The following is an 18,968-nucleotide window of genomic DNA, read 5'->3' on the forward strand; positions in this document are numbered from 1 at the left end:
ATGGTTCCGGATCTTTGTTGGGTTCTGCCTGGATTCTGATAGCTGGATCAGAGCTGCGATCTGTGTGAAGGCTTGGAGGATGTTTGTCTGGACTGCAGGACGTTCAGAGGAACTCTGAGCTTTTTATGTCGCACTGATCGACTGATGAGGTGGGGAGGGGGTAATGGACCAGAACCAATAATGCCCCGAGGGGTAAATGAACATCTGGAGCAGAAGTAACATCATTATTTCACTTTGGAGACTAATGATGTCAGGACCCTCAAAGGTCAAATATCTAGAAACAAACTAACCCGCTTCACGTTCAGATTTAAGAACTTCTCCAGCTGATTGAGTCCTGTGGACGACCTCTGACCTCCAGGAGAAACATTGCATAAAGGCCTGCCTGAGTCCAACTGTCCTGCATCAGACGCTCCCTGACTAACATGTCAAAGCTCTTAGTTTAAAAGTTTAAAACGAGACAGAAGAAAAGTCAGAGAGTCGCAGAAGAAAAAGAGGAAGAATCTGGAAACAGATTCAGATAAATGTGAAAAATGACCAAAAACAATCTCGCAGTCGATAAGATGAGGACCAAGAAACAGGAATGTCACGATGTGTTCGTTTGGTGGTGAGGAGAAACGCGGTTGGACCCAGGCTGACGTGCCAAGATGTTGGTTTAACGGGGATCCAGGCAGCAGCGGCAGCTCTGCCTCTGGTAGCAACTGGGTCGACCAGAACCCGACCGGGAAACAGGAACAGCCGGGTATAAATACACAGGGAAGGGTATCAGGGGAAACAGGAAGAGCTGGGATCAAGACAACAGGAACTGAATAAACACACAGAAAACCCAAATCAATATCCAATGAACTGCATTGTGGGATATAATGTTGCACAATTTACATATTTTTATGACATGATGCCACATAACATCAATGATGTGCATTCATGGAAATATTTTGGAAAAATATTCTCTGAATTACAAAGAGAAACTGAATCTAACTGCAGCCTTGGAGACGATCCAGAAGTCTGATTAACAAATAATCAAAAATGATTTAGAATTAGCAGAAATTCCTGGAAGAATCACAGGAAAGGGTTGGACAGATGTTTGGACGGTGTTGCTAGGCGACGGGACAGCAGCAGGAGGACGTTAGCCTGAGGACATTAGCCTCCCATTAGAAGATCGATCGATTGGTCAATCAGCTGATGGACGATTTGTCCCAGAGGGACGTGGAGGAAACTCTGGACCCAGATGGACACAATGTCAAGACCAGGTGATTCTTCTGCTTTAGAACATTTCCAAAGTTATGGAAAAGCAACTAAACACTTCAATGAAATTTTACGAAATGAAGCAACAGATGCAAACAAATCTTTTGTTTATTTGTATTTTAGTAAATCAAATTTCCCACAGCGTCTACAGGTCAGTGAACACAACAGCTTGAGTCTCAGTTCTGATCAGCAGGTGGCGCTAACACTTTATTTGACAGGCTGCATTAGACTGACATGATGGTGTTGGTCAGTCTAATGCAGCCTGTCACATAAAGTGTTAGCCAGGCGGCTAACGGAGCTCTAGCTCCCCCTACAGGACGCATCCTGAAAGACACAGCGACCCCAACCTTTGTCTCCACGTCCAGGTGTGCTGAGACACACGCCAGCTGCTGACAGGTGAGGCTCACGTTGACCTGGTGCAGTGCTGCCCGGGGGTCATGTGACCATGATGATGTCATCAGGGTCCTCTGTAGCTAATGCTGCCGTTTCTCAACTCTTCTGCTCCGATGCCCAGGTGGGCAGGTCCTCTTCCTGCTCACCTGGAACTCTGATGCAAACCTCCCCAGGTCTTCCAGGTGTGTTCGAGGCGTTTTCCAGGTGTGTCCCAGGTATGTTCCAGGTGTTTTCCAGGTGTGTTCCAGGTATATTCCAGGTGTCCCAGGTGTTTTCCAGGTGTGTTCCAGGTGTTTTCAGAAGTTACAAATCTTGGCTTGATAAAAGAACTTTTTTTCATGTCCAATAATTCCTGCAGGTAAACATGCGAGCAGCACCTAGGAAGGTATCGGTCCAATCAGATTGCAGGGAGCAGGGAGGGGGCGTGGCGTCTTCGCGTGTGTTTCAGCAGCAGCTGGCGGTCCGGGCTGGAGTACTCGCACTGTTGGCATGGAAACACCTCACCTGTGTGATGGCGGCGAGCGTGGAGGTCCAGGCTCTTCTTCTGGATGCTGACGGTGGAAAAACTTGTCAGGTTACCATGGTAACCGGCAGGTACACTATTCAGACGGAGGAACTAAAACACAGAAGGGTATGAAGGGGGCGTGTCTAACAGGTGACTTACCTGCTGTAGCTACAGAGCTGGCAGCGGTACGGCTTCACCTGGCTGTGAGTCCTGCTGTGTCTGAGCAGGGAGCTGCGGTCGATGGAGGCGTACGGACACTCAGCACACCTGAACGGCTTCTCACCTGGGCAAAACACAGGAGCAGCTTCCAGACCAAAGGTCACCACCCAGGTGGGTTACCTGCGTCAGTCTCAGGTGTGTTACCTGTGTGAGTCCTCAGGTGTTGCCTCAGCGAGGCCTTCAGCCTGCTGCTGTAGGGACAGTGAGGACAGGTGAAGGGTTTCTCGGCTCCGTGGACGCCCAGGTGACGTCTCAGAGTCAGCTTAGAGGAGAACTTCCTGTAGTGGGAACACCTTGGAGCTCAGGTGTGGCGGCCAGGAAGCCAGCTCTGTGACTGGTCGGTCGGTCGGTCTGGGTGTAGTGGTGAATTGTGGGTAACTTAGTTACCTGTGGCACAGAGAGCAGGTGAGGCCCGCCTGCTCCTGGTTCCTGATTGGTGAGACGACCTGGGACGAACCAGACTGGGACAAACTGGTCGGACTGGGAACAGAGTTGCTCGGATCACATGCTGCTTTCTGATTGGCTGTTGGACCGGGGAGATTCAGAGGTCGACCAATAGGAGAAGGTCTGCTGCCAAAACAAAACTCAAAGTTTTCAGGAATAGATTTGAAACAAGATGAAATTCAATAAGGTTTTATGCCAACCCACCCCACCCCAACCCACTCCATCTGCTCCACCCGCTCCGCCTCTTGATGTGTAGTTGGTTAAAATGACTCACCCGTCAGGAAGCTCCGCCCTCTTTGGGTCTTGTGGTGCGGTCAGCCGGGCCCTCCACCTGTCTGAAGGCCAATCAGCCGAAGATCCTCCACCCGTCCTGCCGCTCCTCCTCTTCCTCCTCCTTCCTCTCTTGCAGCGCCTCCTGCAGTGCGGCTCCAGCGCCTCCCAGCTGTCGGCCGTCCGGCCGCAGCGGCTGCAGCTGAAGCCGCCGGCGACTCGGTGCGACCGGACGTGGACATCCAGCAGCCGTTCTGACGGGAGCGTCAGGGGACAGAGGGGACACGGCAGCCGGCCGGAGGGCGGAGCCTCTCGGCCATCGGCGGGAGGAGGCCTGATGGAGGAGATCCGACAGAGTCCCAGGGTCATGAGGTGGGCGGACTGGGCAGACTGGTCCGTCTGCTCCTGGGTGGAGGGAGGCGTGGCGGGACAGGACAGCTCCACCGGCGCCTCCTTCAGGGGGAACATGGAGGACTCCTCAAACAGAGTGCTGACCTGCAGCACCACAGAAGAAGAAAAAGGTCCAACAGGGCAGTAGTACCTCGCAGGTGTGTGTGTGTTACTCCCAGGTGTGTGTGTGTTACCTCGCAGGTGTGTGTGTGTTACCTCGCAGGTGTGTGCCACCTGAAGCCCCTCCTCTGTGCTGATGTCACAGGTGGGCGGGCTCATGCCGCCCAGCATGTCGTAGAGCAGGAAGTCCTCATCTTCGTCACTCTGCTTGGACTCTCTGTCCAGACTCAGCCGGTAGGGCGACTCTGGCTCCGCCCCCTCCTGGCTCACCTGCTGTCCGTCGGGTCCGGTCAGGCAGGCGAGGGCGGGGGGGTGGTGGCGCAGCAGAAGGTGGCTGCCGATGCCCGCCTTCATGCCACAGGTGAACTGACACACCTTGCAGCGGTAGAGCTCCACCAGGAAGGACTCCACCTGCGACAAACCCTCCACCTGCTGGCAGTACAGGCTGGAGCTCATGGCTCCGCCCACCACCTGCAGAGTCACCGGGCTGATGTCACTGTAGCGCTGTGCCACCCACGACATCACCGCCGCCGCTGCTCTCTGATTGGCTGCCTGCAGTCATCTGGAGACGATTAAAGCACGTCAGAACCTGAACCAGAACCTGGCTGGTCCGGCCTCCACAGTCTTCTGTGATTGGTCACAGGATGCATGACATCACAACAGGGGTCAGGGGTCAGACTCCAGAAGACCCCGTGACAGATCCTAAAGGAGCCCAGCAGCGCCCCCTGCAGAGCGCTGTGGTTCTGGTCCAGAGGGTTCAAAGGTCCAAACGGTAAAAATTAGAACAAATTATTTAAATCTTCCTCTTCCTCCAAAACCCAATGAAGTCCTGAAATCTTTCAGGTGTTTTTCCCTCTAAGGAAACTTTAGACTTTGATTTGCTATTGATGATAAAACTTGTTTATTTTGTGACATCGAGTCGACTGAACATCTTTTCTATGAATGTGTTTATTGCAAAGTTTTCTGTTATAATGTTCACTACTGGCTTTTCCCTAAAACTCCAAACTTAACTGAATTTTCTCAGAAACATTTTTGGGACTCTGAGAAAAGAAAAGAAATTTGAAAGGCTACTAAATGTAATAATTATCAAGTTTTTCATTCACAAATGTGTTTATCTTAAAACCAAACCGTCTTTCCTCACTTTTCACAGGGAACTCTGCCTCCTTTTCTTATCTCTAAAATTCATGGACACAGAACAAGATGCAGATCTGGATAATATGATAAACTATTTGAAACTGATGGAAAACCCCTGCTGGTTTTTTTTTTTGTTCTTTCGTCTTTTCTGTCTGTGAGGAACCAGCCTGGTTCGGCTTCTTCAGGTGTTTCAGGTTTGTGTACATCTGATGCCGATACCATGTTTGTTGTAAATGATGATAATAAAAATAAAATTAAATTAAAAAAAGGTCGGCAGGGTTCTGCCGGTGACCCCTGACCCTCTGACTGCAGCTGCTGCAGTTTATCGTTGTGATGTTGGTGAAACGTTGTTTTATTAATAAGAGGATTATTGATATCCACACTCTATAAAAGGAAATCGCTACAGCTGAAATTAAGCATGTTTGGTTTTTATTCATATTATTATTTGGTATTTACTTTGACCAAACTTAATTCAGTTTTTTTGTTTTATCATTTGTGAAGCTGTTCGGTCCGCTGAGCAGCAAATTAACTTTAACTATATTTCCTAATATGAATAAATCTGCTGCGTCCCGCCAGGATGGATTTATGACAGAGTGATCATCTCTCCGGGACGAACATCTCTGATAGACCCCGTTACCATGGTTACGCTCTGCCGTGTTTCTTTCACACATTGCTAAGCAACCCGCCCGGCCGAGTCGTTTCCTTTTTCCTGTCACGGTTCTGGTTCCGGATCCCGGTGAACAGAACCAGGCCGATCTCAGTCTGACCCGGTCCAGGATCCTGTTGGACCCCTGGCTCGGTGCTGGACCTGCAGCTCCATGTTCCGGTTCGGCTCGGCTATGGGCCTGCTGTTACCATGGACACGACAGGTGGACTTACCTGCTGCGATCCGGTCCTGGAGCGTCCCGGTTCTGATCCGGTTACAGAGGAACGAGTTCGATCAGCTGGTGAGTTCTCAGAGAAACCGGAAGCTGCGCAGACCAGCTGCGCAAGGAAACCAGTTTTTTTAAACAAAACTTTATTGAACTTTTCTCTTTTAAAATTTTTATTTTCTGAACTTTATGAATGTTGTTTAAAAAATATAATAAGACCATGACGTAATATATGACGTAAACTGAAGAAGAAATGTAACAAATTTATTAAAATAACTTTGAGTCTTTCAGGTTCTACCAGAACCAGGACCGGATCTGGAAAAGAACCAGGACCTGGACCAGAATCAAAACCAGAACCAGAGCCAGAGCAGGTTTGGACCAGAACCAGAGGAATCAGCCAATCAGAACACAGACCAGGTGGAGCAGTTGAAGTAACAGCAGAAGGAGAAAGAGAAGAGTCCGTTTGTCCTGTAGCATCCTGACTACAGAAACAGCTCAGCATGACCCCAGCCAGCTGTAGGAGGACCGACCAGAACCTCCTCTGGATCTTTCCATGTGAGGATTTGAGGTTAGCTATAAGGTGGATTATCAGGAAGCCATGAAGCTAAAACAGCAGAAATGTGATTTCTGTTTTTAGTTTCCATCACACCGGGCTCTGCTGCCCCCTGCTGGTCATCTCGGCCTGTTACTGCTCCCTGCTCAATAAAGTTCTGACCCGGTTAATCTAATGGATTAGCTGCCTCAGCAGATTAGCTGCTCGTCTGCTGCAGTCGACATGGCGGCCCAGAGGAGCTCGATTCTGCTCGCAGGTATGTCCTCCACTCACCTCACTGGTTCTGGTTCCGGACTCCCCGGCTGACAGAACCAGAACCAAGTCCAGACAAAACCTCTGGTGGTTCTGCTTGTCTACCAATAGAAGGTCAAAGGGCAACAAATGAGTAAATGTAAAGAAACTCGACTGATTCTCAGAAAATAATGAAGAAACATTTTTGTCACTTCTGATTGGTCTGTTTGAGACCAATCAGCCAATCAGAGCTCAGTGTTCAGGAAAACACTTGCAGTGAGATGTTTGTCTGAACTGAACATCTTTTTACCTCCAGAACCCATTTCCATCAGAACCAGCTCAGCTGTGGTCCAGATCCGGACCGGATCGGATCTGGACTTTAGTCAATGCTTCAAGGTTCTGACTTCTCATTCTACCTTTGGTTCACCGGGTCACCGGACCCGGAAACGGGTCGTCAGAACTGAGGGAAGCATGGAAACCGGTCCAGACCCTCGGAACCTCTGCCACTCCGACAACCTGCTGCTGCTGGTTCTGGTTCTGATCATGTCTGTCCTCCGTGCCCCCAGGTCTGCTGCTGGTACCGGTTCTGTTGGGATCAGCCTTCGTGGAGGAGCTGGACGACACGTAAGTCTTTACCAGACATGGAGTGCAGTTCTGGACCGGGTCAGAACAGCTAGGCCAGAGGTTCTGATGGCAACCAGAACCGTCCGGAACATTAGAGCATTAACCAGAAGTGTCATGTCCAAACGGCGGGTTAGGACAGGTTCTGGTGGTTCTGAAAGCCCTTACGGTGTTTTTAGCAGGAGGTTCTGCTGGTTCAAATGGAACCGTGTTGGAAACGTTTCCATGACAACATGGAGACATCACATGATGTTTCCAGTGGGTTCAGGTCTGGACTTTGACTAGGCCACTCTAACCCTTGAATCTGATGGAAACATCCCATAATGCCTTTGGTCGTCTTGCTTTAGCTCCACCATCTCCCCACAGCATGATGCTGCCGCCACCACGGTCACCATGGTGACGGTGTGTTCAGAGAGGTGGAGAAGTTTGAGTGGTGTGAAAACTTCTGAACTTCTGTTCCCTTCCTGACTTTCACCAAACCAGTTCTGGTGGTTCTGATGGTGATTCGCTTTCCTCCTGGTGACCTTTAACCTTTAACCCCCCAATCAGGACAATAATCACTCTGATCTTATCGTCCGATTCAGCTTCATGGAAACTACAGAACCAGAGGAGATCTGGCTCATCCAGGTACTTCTACTCTGACCGACTACAGTAATCTGATTACTCTGACCGACTACAGTAATCTGATTACTCTGACTACTCTGTCTCCTCAGTTTTACGCCCCCTGGTGTTCCTTCTGCAAACAGCTGGATCCTGTCTGGCACCAGATCGGATCAGAACTTCGGAGTCTCGGCTCTCCGGTTCGCGTTGGAAAATCTGACGCTACAGTCAACACTGGTCTGTCCCTTCAAAATAAAAGCATGCACTGGATGGAGGTTCTGTTGGCTGGCTGACGTTCTGCCTGGTTCTCCCAAAGGTTTGGCCAGAGAGTTCAAGGTCCGAAATTATCCCGCCATCCTCATGTAAGTCTTGACATCACTGTGACATCACTGTGACATCACTATGACATCACTATGTATGTCTATTATACGTTTTGCATCAAGCTTTGCTCTGGTTTTGATGCAGAAATGCAACAAATGTGCTGCTTCCCACAGAACCTCAGCTGTGGGAAGCAGCAGACGGGTTCTACTAGGTAGAACCCTAACCCTAAACCTGACTACCAGATCCCAGTAGAACCCGGATAGGACCCGGTAGGACCTGACTGTTCTCCGCTGTGTTCTCCTTCAGGCTGAAGAACGACGTCAAGTTCAACTACCCCGGGTCCAGAACCAAAGAGGCAATTATGGACTTTGCTGACCGGGTCTCAGGGTGAGTTTGAAGTGCGAAGATATTAGCATAAAAATGACAGCTGTTTCAGGCAGTGATGTCACAGTGATGTCACATGAGTAGGATGACACTGTGTGATGTCATTCAGGCCGCTGGTTCGTTCTCTAAGCAGCACGCGCCTCTTCCAACACGCCGTCAGCCACCATGACGTCCTGGTCCTTTATGTGGGAGCAACGTCAGAGCTCAAGGTGCACACACACACATACACACACACACACACGATGAACCAACTTAGACAGGACGTGTTACCAGCAGCTTCCTGCTTCTCGTCTGGTTCCGCTGTGATATGAAGGTTCCTGTTTGTCCTCCAGAACCAATGAGCCCGGTCAGTACCCGGTTTCTGACCCAACCTGCTGTGTGTTTGCAGGGAAACCTGACGGCTGCAGCAGAGGAACTAATCGTCCACACCTACTTCTTCTCTGCCAGCAGAGAGATCCTGCCACAGGTAGGGCGGTCCGGCCCGGTTCCACTGAGCGGATCGGGTTTGTCCAATGTTTCATGGACCGCCGTGTTGAGGAAACGGTTTCCAGCAGAAGCCGACAGCGAAACTCAACCACCTAACGAGGCGTCGTACTGGAGCAACTACTATCATCGTGCACCGACCCGATTTAACCGACCCGTACCACGCCGACCCTTAGTGACCCGCTCAGTGGAAACAAACCGTCTGTGGTGTGTCTGGTTGTTTGGACAGTGGCTGACGGCTGACTGTGTTTCAGGAAGTGACTCTGACGTCTCTACCAGCTGTGCTGCTTTTGAAGGACGGGACATACTTCATTTATGATGGTGAGACATGTTGGGTCAACCTGTGGCTCTAACTCCTGGAGATGCTGCCTGATTGGATGTCCTGAGATGTGAGTCAGTGATCAGAGCTCAGGTGGACCTTCTGTGTTTCAGAGGAACAGGATGGAGACCTGAAGTCCTGGATCAAAAGAGAACGCTTCCCCAACTTCTTTCTGATTGATGGCTACACCCTGTATGCCATGGGGGAGTCAGGTAACAGCAACATACCTGTGTCAGCATGATGTCATCACCAAACAGGTAGACTGAAGGTTCTACCTGTTTGAGTTTGTCCTCAGCATCTGTCCCTGCTGAGGACTGTGCTGTTTATAACCCGATTCTGTGTTGGTCACCCAGTCCACATGCTGACCTGGAGTCAGAACCCTGGTCATGAAGTCACTGATGCTTCAGATGAGCTGCAGGTTTCCATGAGCTAAATGAATTTTAGACATCTGATCCCAATTTAACTCCTGATGTTGTTAGGAACCTTGGGAGAACCTTCAGGTTTTACTCTGGATAATCATGTCTCCGGTTTTGCTTTGATCGTCTGAGAAATATTTCCAAACTGAGTTTGGGGCAGATACTCTATTGTCTCTTGACCTGAACTGGAAATGATTATTCTTGCTTTAGCTTAATCTTGTTTGGATTATTGTGAAGAACGTTTCACAGGGTTCTCATGGCTCCCTGGGCAGGTGGACTTTAGTGACCATTTTAAGATTTTTGTTTGGACTCGGAGAGCTTCTTGGGGGGGGCACCGGGTTATACCAGAAAACATCTCCAGCGGGTCCGTTGGGTCCTGAAGTAAGAGCCTGCTGATAGTAAGCAGAATTTGGCCCAGTGTCTTTCCCTGGTGGACCAAATGGAGGTCAGGGTCCTCAGAACCGGGAGGCAGAGCGGGAACCAGGAGTTCCCGCTCTGTGGGTCCCTGGTCCCTGTCCCAGAACCAGGAGTGCTGGCACAGGGAAAGAGCTAAGAGCTCTAGAATCAGGTTTTAGGTTTAGGTGATGTGGTTCCACCTTTCTCCTGAAGGTAAACTGGTCTTACTGGCTCTGCTGGAGGAGAGACACCTGTGTGAAGAAAACCTAAGGTGAGCCAGGATTGTCTGACGTCCATGTATCAATTCAACATCCTGCTGTGATGCGTTTCCTGTTACTTGTTTAGGTATAAGCATCTGGTGGAGAAGGTGGCCACAGAGCACAAGGACACCTATGGCAGGTCAGCTTTTATTGTGGAAGGCACACAGGAAGTGGAAGTGTATTACTGACTGTGTCTTTGTCTTCAGGAAATTCTACTTTGGTTTCATGGAGGACAGCGCGTACATCGACGGACTCATCATGGGGTGAGTTTTTCCGCTTCACCTGTTGAAGTTTGTTAAGCTCATTACAGTCCCTGTCCCTGCTGTCCCCAGAGAGGCCCCTGTCCCCTCCCTGATGGTGGTCAACCTGTCCAACGATGGCTACTTCCTGCCACCAGCCCCCATAGAGACAGAGCTGCAGCTGCTGGACTTCCTGGACGGCGTGCTGGACGGCAGTGTGGAGGTATAGGGGGGCAGTTGCGGTGGTTGGGGGCAGTTGGGATGGTTTGGGGAAGTTGGGTGGTGCAATGTGTTGGGGCAGTAGTTTGGGGCAGTTGGGATGGTTTGGGGCAGTTGGGTGGTGCGGTGGGTTCCTCTGAGGAGGTCCGGCGCAGCAGGAAGTCCTTGATTTCTATCTCATCTGCTCCTCAGGCTCTGGGAGGAAACGGCTTCACTCAGCGCGTCCGACGCTTCCTTTACGAGGCCAGAATGACACTAACGGTAAGTGACATCATCAGCTCACTTCCTGCTTCCTGTCCAAGTCTCTGCTCATGCCCCGTCCCTCTAGCCGGTGTTCAGGGATGCCCCGGTGCTCGGCTGCTTCCTGATTGGCTTCCCGCTGGCGGTCGGCTGTGTCTTCTGCTACCTCTGCATCAAGAACCGACCCGGTTCTGCTGATGACAACGAAGACACTCCTCCGCTGGCGCCATCGATGCAACGCAAGAAGAAACTGACAGAGAAAAAGTCCAACTGAGCGGACGTAGAGGAACTAGACTTTAGGTCCAGAAATGTAGGCCTTGAAGAAAAGGTTCTGGTTTGACCCAGATGTACTTTCAAACAGGAACTTTCATTAGTCAGCTCAGTTGTGTCTGTTTTAATCCCAATTAAAAACATAAGTCAGTGAAATGTCTCTGAGGCTTTATTCTCCTTCGGTTGGCCTGGTTGGTCCGGCCCAAAAGCAGACTTTATTTTTTCCGTTTGGTGACGGGGTTTTTTGACATTGTGCTCTTGTGCAAACAGACTATAATTTGTAAAGAGAGCCTGGCGGCTGAAGATTGTTGCTCCCAATGGATAGAAATGATGGGAAAAGAAATCAAACAAGGAAGTCCGTTTGATTTCCATTGTAGTAACTCTTGCAGTTACTACATTCAGCACAGGTTTCATGATGGGAACTTTCTAATTTTGGAACGGTGTTGGTAAACGCTTTGACCCACAACACACTGGCAGCAGAAACCGGCCAATCATTCCAGTATAATCGATACACGCAGGAGCGTTAGCAACACTTAAGGCTCATTGCTGCCGTGATGCCCAGCTACGGTGGCTCATGAAGTCTAAAAAGAAGTTTGTTTTCTGTAGTTGATCCAGGAGGAGAGCTGCACCCTGTAGGCAAGGCTACAGGCTGCAAGGCAACAGGTAGCACTATTGCCTTGCAGCAGGAAGGTCCTGGGTTCGATTCCTGGCCTGGCATCTTTCTGCATGGAGTCTGCATGTTTTTCCTGTGCATGGTGGGTTCTCTCCGGTTTTCTGGCTTCCTCACACAGTCCAGAAACAATGACTGTCAGGTTAATTGGTTTCTCTAAATTCTCCTTAGGTGTGTGTGTGTGTGTGTGTGTGTCCGTCCTCTCTGTCGCTGTGTTGCCCTGCGATGGAATGGTAACCTGTCCAGGTGACCCCGCCTCTCACCCAAAATGTTTGCTGGAGAGGCAGCAGCTCCTCCTAACCCACTGGGGACCAGGTGTTAGAAAATGGATGGATGGTTCTGGATGAAAGCCGGTCTGGGCTCACACCAGAACTGAACTGAGGTTTGAGGATTTTATCTGCTACTGCAACGACATTTATAATGAAAAACGTTTTTCTGACTTCAACATCAGACCTACATTTTTATAAGCCTATGTTGGAAAAAAATATTCTTGATGTCAGTTAGATAAATATGCTTTTGCTAAACTGTTCAATAATTGTTTTTGAGGGGAACGAGTTTATGCCTCCAGATGCATAAACTAAATTACAAAATAAAAATATATCCTACAATACTAATGGCACTATAAATTAATAATGAAGTGTAAATGTAATCGGACTATCTGCACACATAGCCCCTGTTGAGGAAAAATGATTATTTTTAGTGCTTAATACAGTTAATCTTACGGCATGTGTAAAAGGTATATTCAACACTCTTATTTTGAACAAATTTCTTTATTTTGAACAGGTTTGTGTTAAGCATTCAGACAAACAGGGGCCTCCCGCTGTGTGGCCAGAGCACAGGAGGCCATAAAATTAGCATTTCCTGCAGGGCAGAAACACTGGAGCTTGGGGGAGAGAAGCCTGTTTAGTTCACAGAAGATCAAAAGCCTCCCAGAAACCAACATCTGGGATGGTGTGAAACTTAATACAACATAGAAGATTGAAACCACTAACATTTAATTTTTAAGACATTTTTCTAAGTATTAATACCATGTTTTTATTGAAGATTGTATTATCTAATTTTAGAACTACTAAATGATGAATGTATTTGAAAATTGTATTATCTGTGACTATATCAGAATCAAATGGAAATTCTTTGAATGAAAATGTTTTGTGTAGTATTAGAAAATTGCTCAGGATTTATACCTTATTTTGTTCCGTTGATTTTATGTGTTATTTTTGGCAGGACTCAATCTTTTGAGGTGCTGACTGTAGAGGAGCAAAACTGGGGTTTGTGAAGATAACATTTCCTTGAACCATAAATTACTGGATGTAAGTTTCTTTGAGAATTTATGTAAGGAGAGATAATGAGAGAGACTTTAGATTTCACAGGTATCTGTGAAATCTTATCTCAGGTTTTTCTGTACCCAGAATGACCGTAGAACCACAGGGGGTCAGGACGCAGCTGTTGGCTCTTTTGTTTTTACCAGAGACCAGATGGCCTTTGATCTTTGGCGTAAATTAGGGGGAGTTTCTAAGTTTCTCTGAGTGTCCAAAGTAGCTTCCAGTTGGTCAACCAGAGGAACGCCTTAATTGAATATATTAAAAAGACAAGACACACCTTTAGTATAAGAGTTTGTGTCAGGAGTAAAAAATTCAGAGAGCTGCCACTATTTTGCTTTTTTCCATCGGCTCTCTCCAAAGACGCGTCTTTCTTTTGTTTTTTGTCTGTCTTTGTTTGTATAAGGTAAACAATGTATATCTCTGTTCCTCTGCAGCTTTGTTGATTGATTCATGCGTTGCTTTGTATGGAATTAAACTCTGTGATTCTGTGACTTCAACGCGCAGTGTTGTTGTTTCCTTGTGGCCGCACGTCGCCCGCTGAGGACCCGGAGGATTAAGGAAGAGAGAGCCAAAAGTTTTGTCCAAAGTTAATTTATAAAATTATTCTTCCTTAATACCCTTTAGTCCTTGTCAAACAGTTTTCCATGTAACAGCATCAGGGGCTGCATCGTTCCTGGAGGTTCTGGTCGATGCGTGGAGTGGACCGAGCAAGCCCCTGTTCCATCTCCCTGCTCCAAAGATCGATTTAATAAATGGTCCCCGGGTAGGGGACGTATCAGATATTAAACTGATAAGAACAGATTTTCCCCCCGAAATATTTTATTGTTACTTGGGACATTTTTTAAAACATGGCGTTATACAGAAATTTTTACTTTTCTTTTATTAACTACAATTCCTCAATTAAATTAAGCTAAAAGAGGATAAGAACAAGGATATTAAACCAAAAATCTCTGTATGTTAAAAGCTGAGCAGGACCGGGGTGACTCCCGTCCTTCCGAGCAGCGCTGGTTCTCAGAGGGGATCCCGCCCTGCAGCTCCTTCCCTCCTGCCTCACCCAGAGAGCCAGGCCGCCGCTGCTGCTGGGTCCTCCGTCCGTGGAGGCGCAGGCGATTCTTCTTGGTGGCTGTGTCCTTGTCGCTCCACCTGCAGCTCCTGATGTTCCTCTTCTTGCTGCCGCCATCCGGATCACAGCCCCCGGGGGGGATCTGCCTGCGCCTGCTTACCAGCCAGTTTCTGGAGGTCCATGTGGCGTCTTTGATGGTGGCGAGGGTGAGCCACATTTCCACGAAGTCCTTTTTCGCCATTTTCCGGTGGCTCACCCCGTGCAGCACTAGCTGTGAGTCCATTGCAAGGAGCCGGCCTTCGCCCACAGGTCCACAGCAGGAGCCTCACAGACTCCGGCGCGCCACAACCGGGTCGGGATCCCATGAGCCACCATCCATGACGGGTCCTGGAGTCTGATTGGAAGGACGGGACACGGGCTCACGTTGCGCCAAACTGTGGAGGCGTCTCCATACAGGAGGCCGCGCACTGGAGTCACTGGTTCCCAGTCCTGAACAATAGAAATAATAAAACGATGGTTAGTTAAAATCCTGCTCTCCTCTCCTTCCAGTTTAAAATGTTCTAAAAATGTCTCTATAAAAGCGGTGGGAGGTTAAAAGCTACGGGGGTTTTAAAATAACTTTTTATCAGTTTCAGTTTAGGATCCAGACCAGAAGCTGGTCGTTATATTTGTCTTTTGGTTGCTGGAAATGTTCATAGCTTGTTTGAGGTGAGTGCTTATGTAATGGCTGCCTAAAAACAAGTACAGGTCTGGGACTCCTTTTCCTCCTTTCTCTTTTGGTTTCTTCATGATTTCTCTTTTCAGTCTTTCCCATTTGGAGTCCAGATGAAGTGAAAAATGGCCCGTTGAAGCTCTAAAATCACTTTCCTAGGAGGAATAAAAACAGAACTGGTTAGTAAAAACACTGATAGAATCACCGCTTTGATTATTAAAATCTTCCCCTTTATTGTTAAATTTCTCATCCCAGTCTTCTTATTTCTGTCCAGTTTGTCTTTCCTTCTCCATTTTTATTGAATTTCACCGCCAGTATCTTTTGTTCTTCTTGTGTTTCCTAAAACTGAAGTCCTATTTTTTCACTATTCTTCCATGGTCCGTAAAAGTTCGGGGTTCCGAAGTTAGAACTTGATGTTCTAAAGGCAATTCCTCTGCAATCCTTTCTCCACGTTATTCTACTGAGCGGCTTTTATTCTGAAGGGCAGTTAGACGCTGAGGGAGCTTCCGGGGAAGGCAATGCTAACAGCTAACGGCTAACAGACAGAAAACTTAACTTCCCGTCACTTGCCGAACAGAACCAGAACCCCGGAACAGCTCCGAACCAACAACCGAACCTCTTCTCATGCCGCTTCGGCTCTGAAGGGGCTTCTGGCAACCGCTCGTGCACGCGCCCGGTTTCCATGGCCACGGAAGAGTTGTACGAGGTAAAGCTAACATGCTAACTGTTAACTTAGTGAAATTTGTAGCGACTAGGTAACCCAGTTGGACTATAAAGTTCTGAGGAACCGGGTCAGCCGAGCCTGAACGTCTCTTTTTAACATAAGGAGGGGATTCTCCCTTACATGCTTCACATTGAGGCGGAACAGTAACACTTTTTGGGGATGTTATTGTTTTACTCTATAGTTATTCTGCTTCATCTCTTAATCCTAAAAGCTCAGGACTTAAAGGACAAACCAGTCTGTAGCATGGGTACTGTTCAGAAGAACTGGTTCTACTGGTGATATTAAGATCTGGCCTGATTCTGACTTTAGTTCATTTATATCTTCCTCTCTATTTATCTAGATCTGCGGCTCTCCCTTGCTGATTAATCGGTTCTGCAATTAATTAGCTCCTTTGTTTCTGTGGATGCGAAAATAGCGGTAAATGATGGAGTAATTAATTCAGATTCTCTTTATTGTCATTGAACAAGATGCCAGAGATGCAAAACGTTTGGCAAATAAATGGTTCAGCATGTTGACCAATAGGAGGGAAGCTGACCGAACGTCGGTCAACTGGGTCGGGCTCAGGGTCGGGTTCCTTTGCAGCGCAACCGGGTCGCGTTCAGGGTCCGGTTTTGCTGCAGAGGACCCGGGTCGGATGGAGGTTCTGACGCTGCTGCTTGGTCCAGGTGGAGCGCATCGTTGACAGGCGGCGGAGCAGAAAGGGGCGGGTGGAGTACCTGGTGAGGTGGAGAGGCTACAGCTCGGAGAGCGACACCTGGGAGCCGGAGACTCACCTGTCCGCCTGCATGTCTTACGTCCACGAGTTCAACCGACGGCACTTGGAACGGGACGCCGCCCTGCTGCGCTCCACCCGTGGCCCCCCCTGCGGCGCCGTCCGACCGGAGCCTCGGCCCCCCACGGAGGCCCCACCCCCGGACTCCTTCGGCCCCGCACGCCGCGGCGTAGACCTGGCCAAGAGCGGAATCAAGATCCTGGTTCCTCGGAGCCCCATGAACCTGCGACCGGACTCGGAGGACTCGCCCAGTGAGGCGGCGCAGAGCCTGGAGGCGGGCGCTCAGGAGGCGCACCCGGTCCCGCCCGAGGTCGCCCTGCTGGAGAAACCGGCCGCCATCCAGCTGGCACCCGGCCAGGAGAGGGCCCGCATGGGGACCCGGCCCCGGAACCAGAACCCGCTGCCACCGTTGCCGCCACCAGCCCCCGTGACCCCCATGACCCCCGCGGCGGTCCACTCCCTCTGCAGCTCCGGTGAGTCTTATTAACACCAGCCAGTCTGTGAACAGGTAACACACCTGCCCTGGCTTTGATGTCTGAGCTATAACGCTTCCAGGCCTGACTTCCTGTTTCTGTCTCCAGGAAACACGGGGCTGATGGAGGCTGTTACCGGGGCAACCGGAGCCGTGGGAAAGCGGCGCCTGGAGGAGCGCTCCACCTTTGACAAGAGGCTGAGGGTCAGCGTCCGCCAGACGGAGAGCGCCTACCGCTACCGCGACATCGTGGTGAAAAAACAAGATGGCTTCACCTACATCCTGCTGTCCACCAAGAGCTCCGAGAATAACGCTCTCAACCCGGAGGTGAGGCCACGCCCCACCGCCGCCATGTTCCCAGGCCACACCTCCATCGCCGCCATGTTTTGCGGACCCACCCTCTACTGTCTGACAGGTGATGAAGGAGATCCAGAGCGCCATGGCGACAGCGGCGTCCGATGACAGCAAGCTGGTGTTGATCGGCGCCGTCGGCAGTGTCTTCTGCTGCGGCCTTGACTTCCTGTACTTCATCAGGCGACTGGCGGACGACAGGAAGAAGGAGAGCATCAAGATGGCTGAAACCATCAGGTAACATGGAGACGCAAATATTACGAGTCACCTCCTCCGTGTCCTCCATGTCGCCTCCTCCATGTCTCCTCAGGACCTTCGTCAACACCTTCATCCAGTTCAGGAAGCCCATCGTGGCGGCAGTGAACGGCCCGGCACTCGGACTCGGTGCCGCCCTCCTGCCTCTGTGCGACGTGGTGTGGGCCAATGAGAAGGCTTGGTTCCAGACGCCGTACTCCACCTGCGGCCAGACGCCCGACGGCTGCAGCTCCTTCACCTTCCCTCGCATCATGGGCCCGGCCTCGGTGAGACGAGACTGGGGACCAGGGACTAGGAGCTTTGGACTAGGGATTGGGGACTAGGGATTAGGGACCAGACCCACATCATGGTCCTGGCTTCGATTAGTCATGTTCAGTGAAGATGAGTTCTCTCTTGTCCCCTGACTTGTCCCTTGACTCGTGTGTTGCAGGCTAACGAGTTGCTGCTGGGCGGCAGGAAGCTGACGGCCCAGGAGGCGTGTCTTAAGGGTTTGGTGTCGCAGGTGTTGTGGCCGGGAACGTTCACGCAGGAAGTGATGCTACGGATCAAGGAGCTGGTGGCTGTCGACTCTCAGGTGAGGAATTTTCTCGCCACGTTTTTCCGGCGGCTCGGCGGGTTCTGGCGGCTCAGTGTGTTCTGGTTCTGGCAGGTTCTGCAGGAGTCCAAAGCCCTGATGAGGAGCACCAGCCGCGGCGCCCTGGAGCAAGCCAATGAGCGCGAGTGTGAAGCCCTGAAGCGCGTCTGGGGATCCCTGCAGGGAACGGACTCCATCCTGCAGTTTCTGCAGAAGAGAACAGAACTCTGCTAGAACCAGAACCGGACCGGTTCTGCCTCTGTTTCAGGACCGAGATGTGGTGGTCCAGCCTTGGCCCGGTGGACCAGTCCTGGTGTCGCCCATTGTATCTGAGCAAACCTGCTTGTTCTGGACCAACTTCTGGTTCCGTATGGGCCGGTTCTTGTTGTGTCTGGTCCTAAATCCATCTGGTTCTGTATGGGCTGGACCGGGTTCCTCTGTGGTTCCTGTTCTCACATCTGTCGGAGAGAATGGGATTCGACCTGGATGGAAGTTGTAGACTAAACCTGGCCAGCGGTTCTGGTCCATAAAGACCGAGACTATGTGCAGCGCCTCCCCCAGGTCTGGTCCAACTCCAGGGGGCGCCAGTGAACACTCATGATGCATTCTGGGTAAATGGGACTGTTGGAGCTTGTGTCACATTAAAGTCACATGACTAACTGTGTGGTTCTGAAAATGTTCTGATCGGGTTTGATGCTCAGAATCCACTTCCTGTTTGTACAGGCATCCTGCGATGCCAGTGGTTGATGGAAAATATGAAAAACATGCGACCCTAGGGTTTAGCATGCTAATGCTAATAGTTGCGTCAACAATTATCACAATAACATGCTGCAATATAAGGGGTCTCCCAGCCCCGGTCCTCAGGGCTTGCTGTTCCCGCTCCAGCCCACTGATCCAGTGATGACATCACTT

General features: G+C 50.0%; 3 protein-coding genes and 1 pseudogene across 8 annotated transcripts; 2 read left to right on the plus strand and 2 right to left on the minus strand.

Moving 5' to 3' along the window:
* Nucleotides 1-1,332: 1,332 nt before the first annotated feature.
* LOC114146767 (zinc finger protein 574) lies at nt 1,333-5,716 on the minus strand. Of its 2 annotated transcripts, none has more exons than XM_028021102.1 (7): nt 5,597-5,716; nt 3,680-4,145; nt 3,078-3,568; nt 2,747-2,926; nt 2,504-2,637; nt 2,300-2,423; nt 1,333-2,186 (listed from the first exon to the last, which is right to left on the minus strand). In XM_028021102.1, exons 2-7 carry the CDS (start codon nt 4,103-4,105, stop codon nt 2,033-2,035), a joined length of 1,509 nt encoding a protein of 502 aa, XP_027876903.1. In that variant the 5' UTR covers nt 4,106-4,145; nt 5,597-5,716; the 3' UTR covers nt 1,333-2,032. The 2 variants fall into 2 exon arrangements, with proteins under 2 accessions (XP_027876903.1, XP_027876902.1); XM_028021101.1 differs by having other exon boundaries at nt 2,747-2,929.
* Nucleotides 5,501-11,297, plus strand: LOC114146770 (protein disulfide-isomerase TMX3-like). Of its 5 annotated transcripts, none has more exons than XM_028021106.1 (18): nt 5,501-5,664; nt 5,881-6,144; nt 6,227-6,398; nt 6,940-6,997; nt 7,579-7,621; nt 7,708-7,831; nt 7,911-7,956; nt 8,222-8,302; nt 8,409-8,508; nt 8,688-8,765; nt 9,037-9,103; nt 9,215-9,313; nt 10,127-10,184; nt 10,259-10,316; nt 10,380-10,436; nt 10,506-10,635; nt 10,824-10,892; nt 10,960-11,297. In XM_028021106.1, the coding sequence occupies exons 3-18, from the start codon at nt 6,365-6,367 to the stop codon at nt 11,067-11,069; spliced, it is 1,212 nt and encodes a 403-aa protein (XP_027876907.1). In that variant the 5' UTR covers nt 5,501-5,664; nt 5,881-6,144; nt 6,227-6,364; the 3' UTR covers nt 11,070-11,297. The 5 variants fall into 5 exon arrangements, with proteins under 5 accessions (XP_027876907.1, XP_027876910.1, XP_027876905.1 ...); XM_028021109.1 differs by having other exon boundaries at nt 10,971-11,297; XM_028021104.1 differs by having other exon boundaries at nt 10,259-10,312.
* Nucleotides 11,298-13,790: 2,493 nt separating this feature from the next.
* LOC114147245 (uncharacterized) lies at nt 13,791-13,956 on the minus strand (annotated as a pseudogene).
* A 1,459-nt stretch (nt 13,957-15,415) lies between these two features.
* Nucleotides 15,416-18,716, plus strand: cdyl (chromodomain protein, Y-like). Its single transcript, XM_028020051.1, has 7 exons — nt 15,416-15,614; nt 16,298-16,877; nt 16,986-17,203; nt 17,292-17,464; nt 17,538-17,748; nt 17,913-18,056; nt 18,132-18,716. Exons 1-7 carry the CDS (start codon nt 15,591-15,593, stop codon nt 18,288-18,290), a joined length of 1,509 nt encoding a protein of 502 aa, XP_027875852.1. The 5' UTR covers nt 15,416-15,590; the 3' UTR covers nt 18,291-18,716.
* The last annotated feature ends 252 nt before the right edge of the window (nt 18,717-18,968 follow it).

Source organism: Xiphophorus couchianus, chromosome 6 (assembly GCF_001444195.1).
Source record: "Xiphophorus couchianus chromosome 6, X_couchianus-1.0, whole genome shotgun sequence".
Taxonomy (NCBI): Eukaryota; Metazoa; Chordata; class Actinopteri; order Cyprinodontiformes; family Poeciliidae; genus Xiphophorus; species Xiphophorus couchianus.

Bases quoted from the DNA above. Each gene is read 5' to 3' on its own strand.
- cdyl (XM_028020051.1), top strand. From the start codon at position 15,591: ATGGCCACGGAAGAGTTGTACGAG. The intron at 15,615-16,297 runs GTAAAGCTAACA...TGCTTGGTCCAG, and splicing joins CCACGGAAGAGTTGTACGAG to GTGGAGCGCATCGTTGACAG. The intron at 16,878-16,985 runs GTGAGTCTTATT...TTCTGTCTCCAG, and splicing joins CCACTCCCTCTGCAGCTCCG to GAAACACGGGGCTGATGGAG.
- LOC114146770 (XM_028021104.1), top strand. From the start codon at position 6,365: ATGGCGGCCCAGAGGAGCTCGATTCTGCTCGCAG. The intron at 6,399-6,939 runs GTATGTCCTCCA...CCGTGCCCCCAG, and splicing joins GAGCTCGATTCTGCTCGCAG to GTCTGCTGCTGGTACCGGTT. The intron at 10,313-10,379 runs GTCAGCTTTTAT...CTTTGTCTTCAG, and splicing joins CACAAGGACACCTATGGCAG to GAAATTCTACTTTGGTTTCA.
- LOC114146767 (XM_028021101.1), bottom strand. From the start codon at position 4,105: ATGTCGTGGGTGGCACAGCGCTACAGTGACATCAGCCCGGTGACTCTG. The intron at 2,930-3,077 runs GTGAGTCATTTT...TTGTTTTGGCAG, and splicing joins AGGGCGGAGCTTCCTGACGG to CAGACCTTCTCCTATTGGTC. The intron at 2,424-2,503 runs GTAACACACCTG...TGTTTTGCCCAG, and splicing joins ACACCTGAGGACTCACACAG to GTGAGAAGCCGTTCAGGTGT.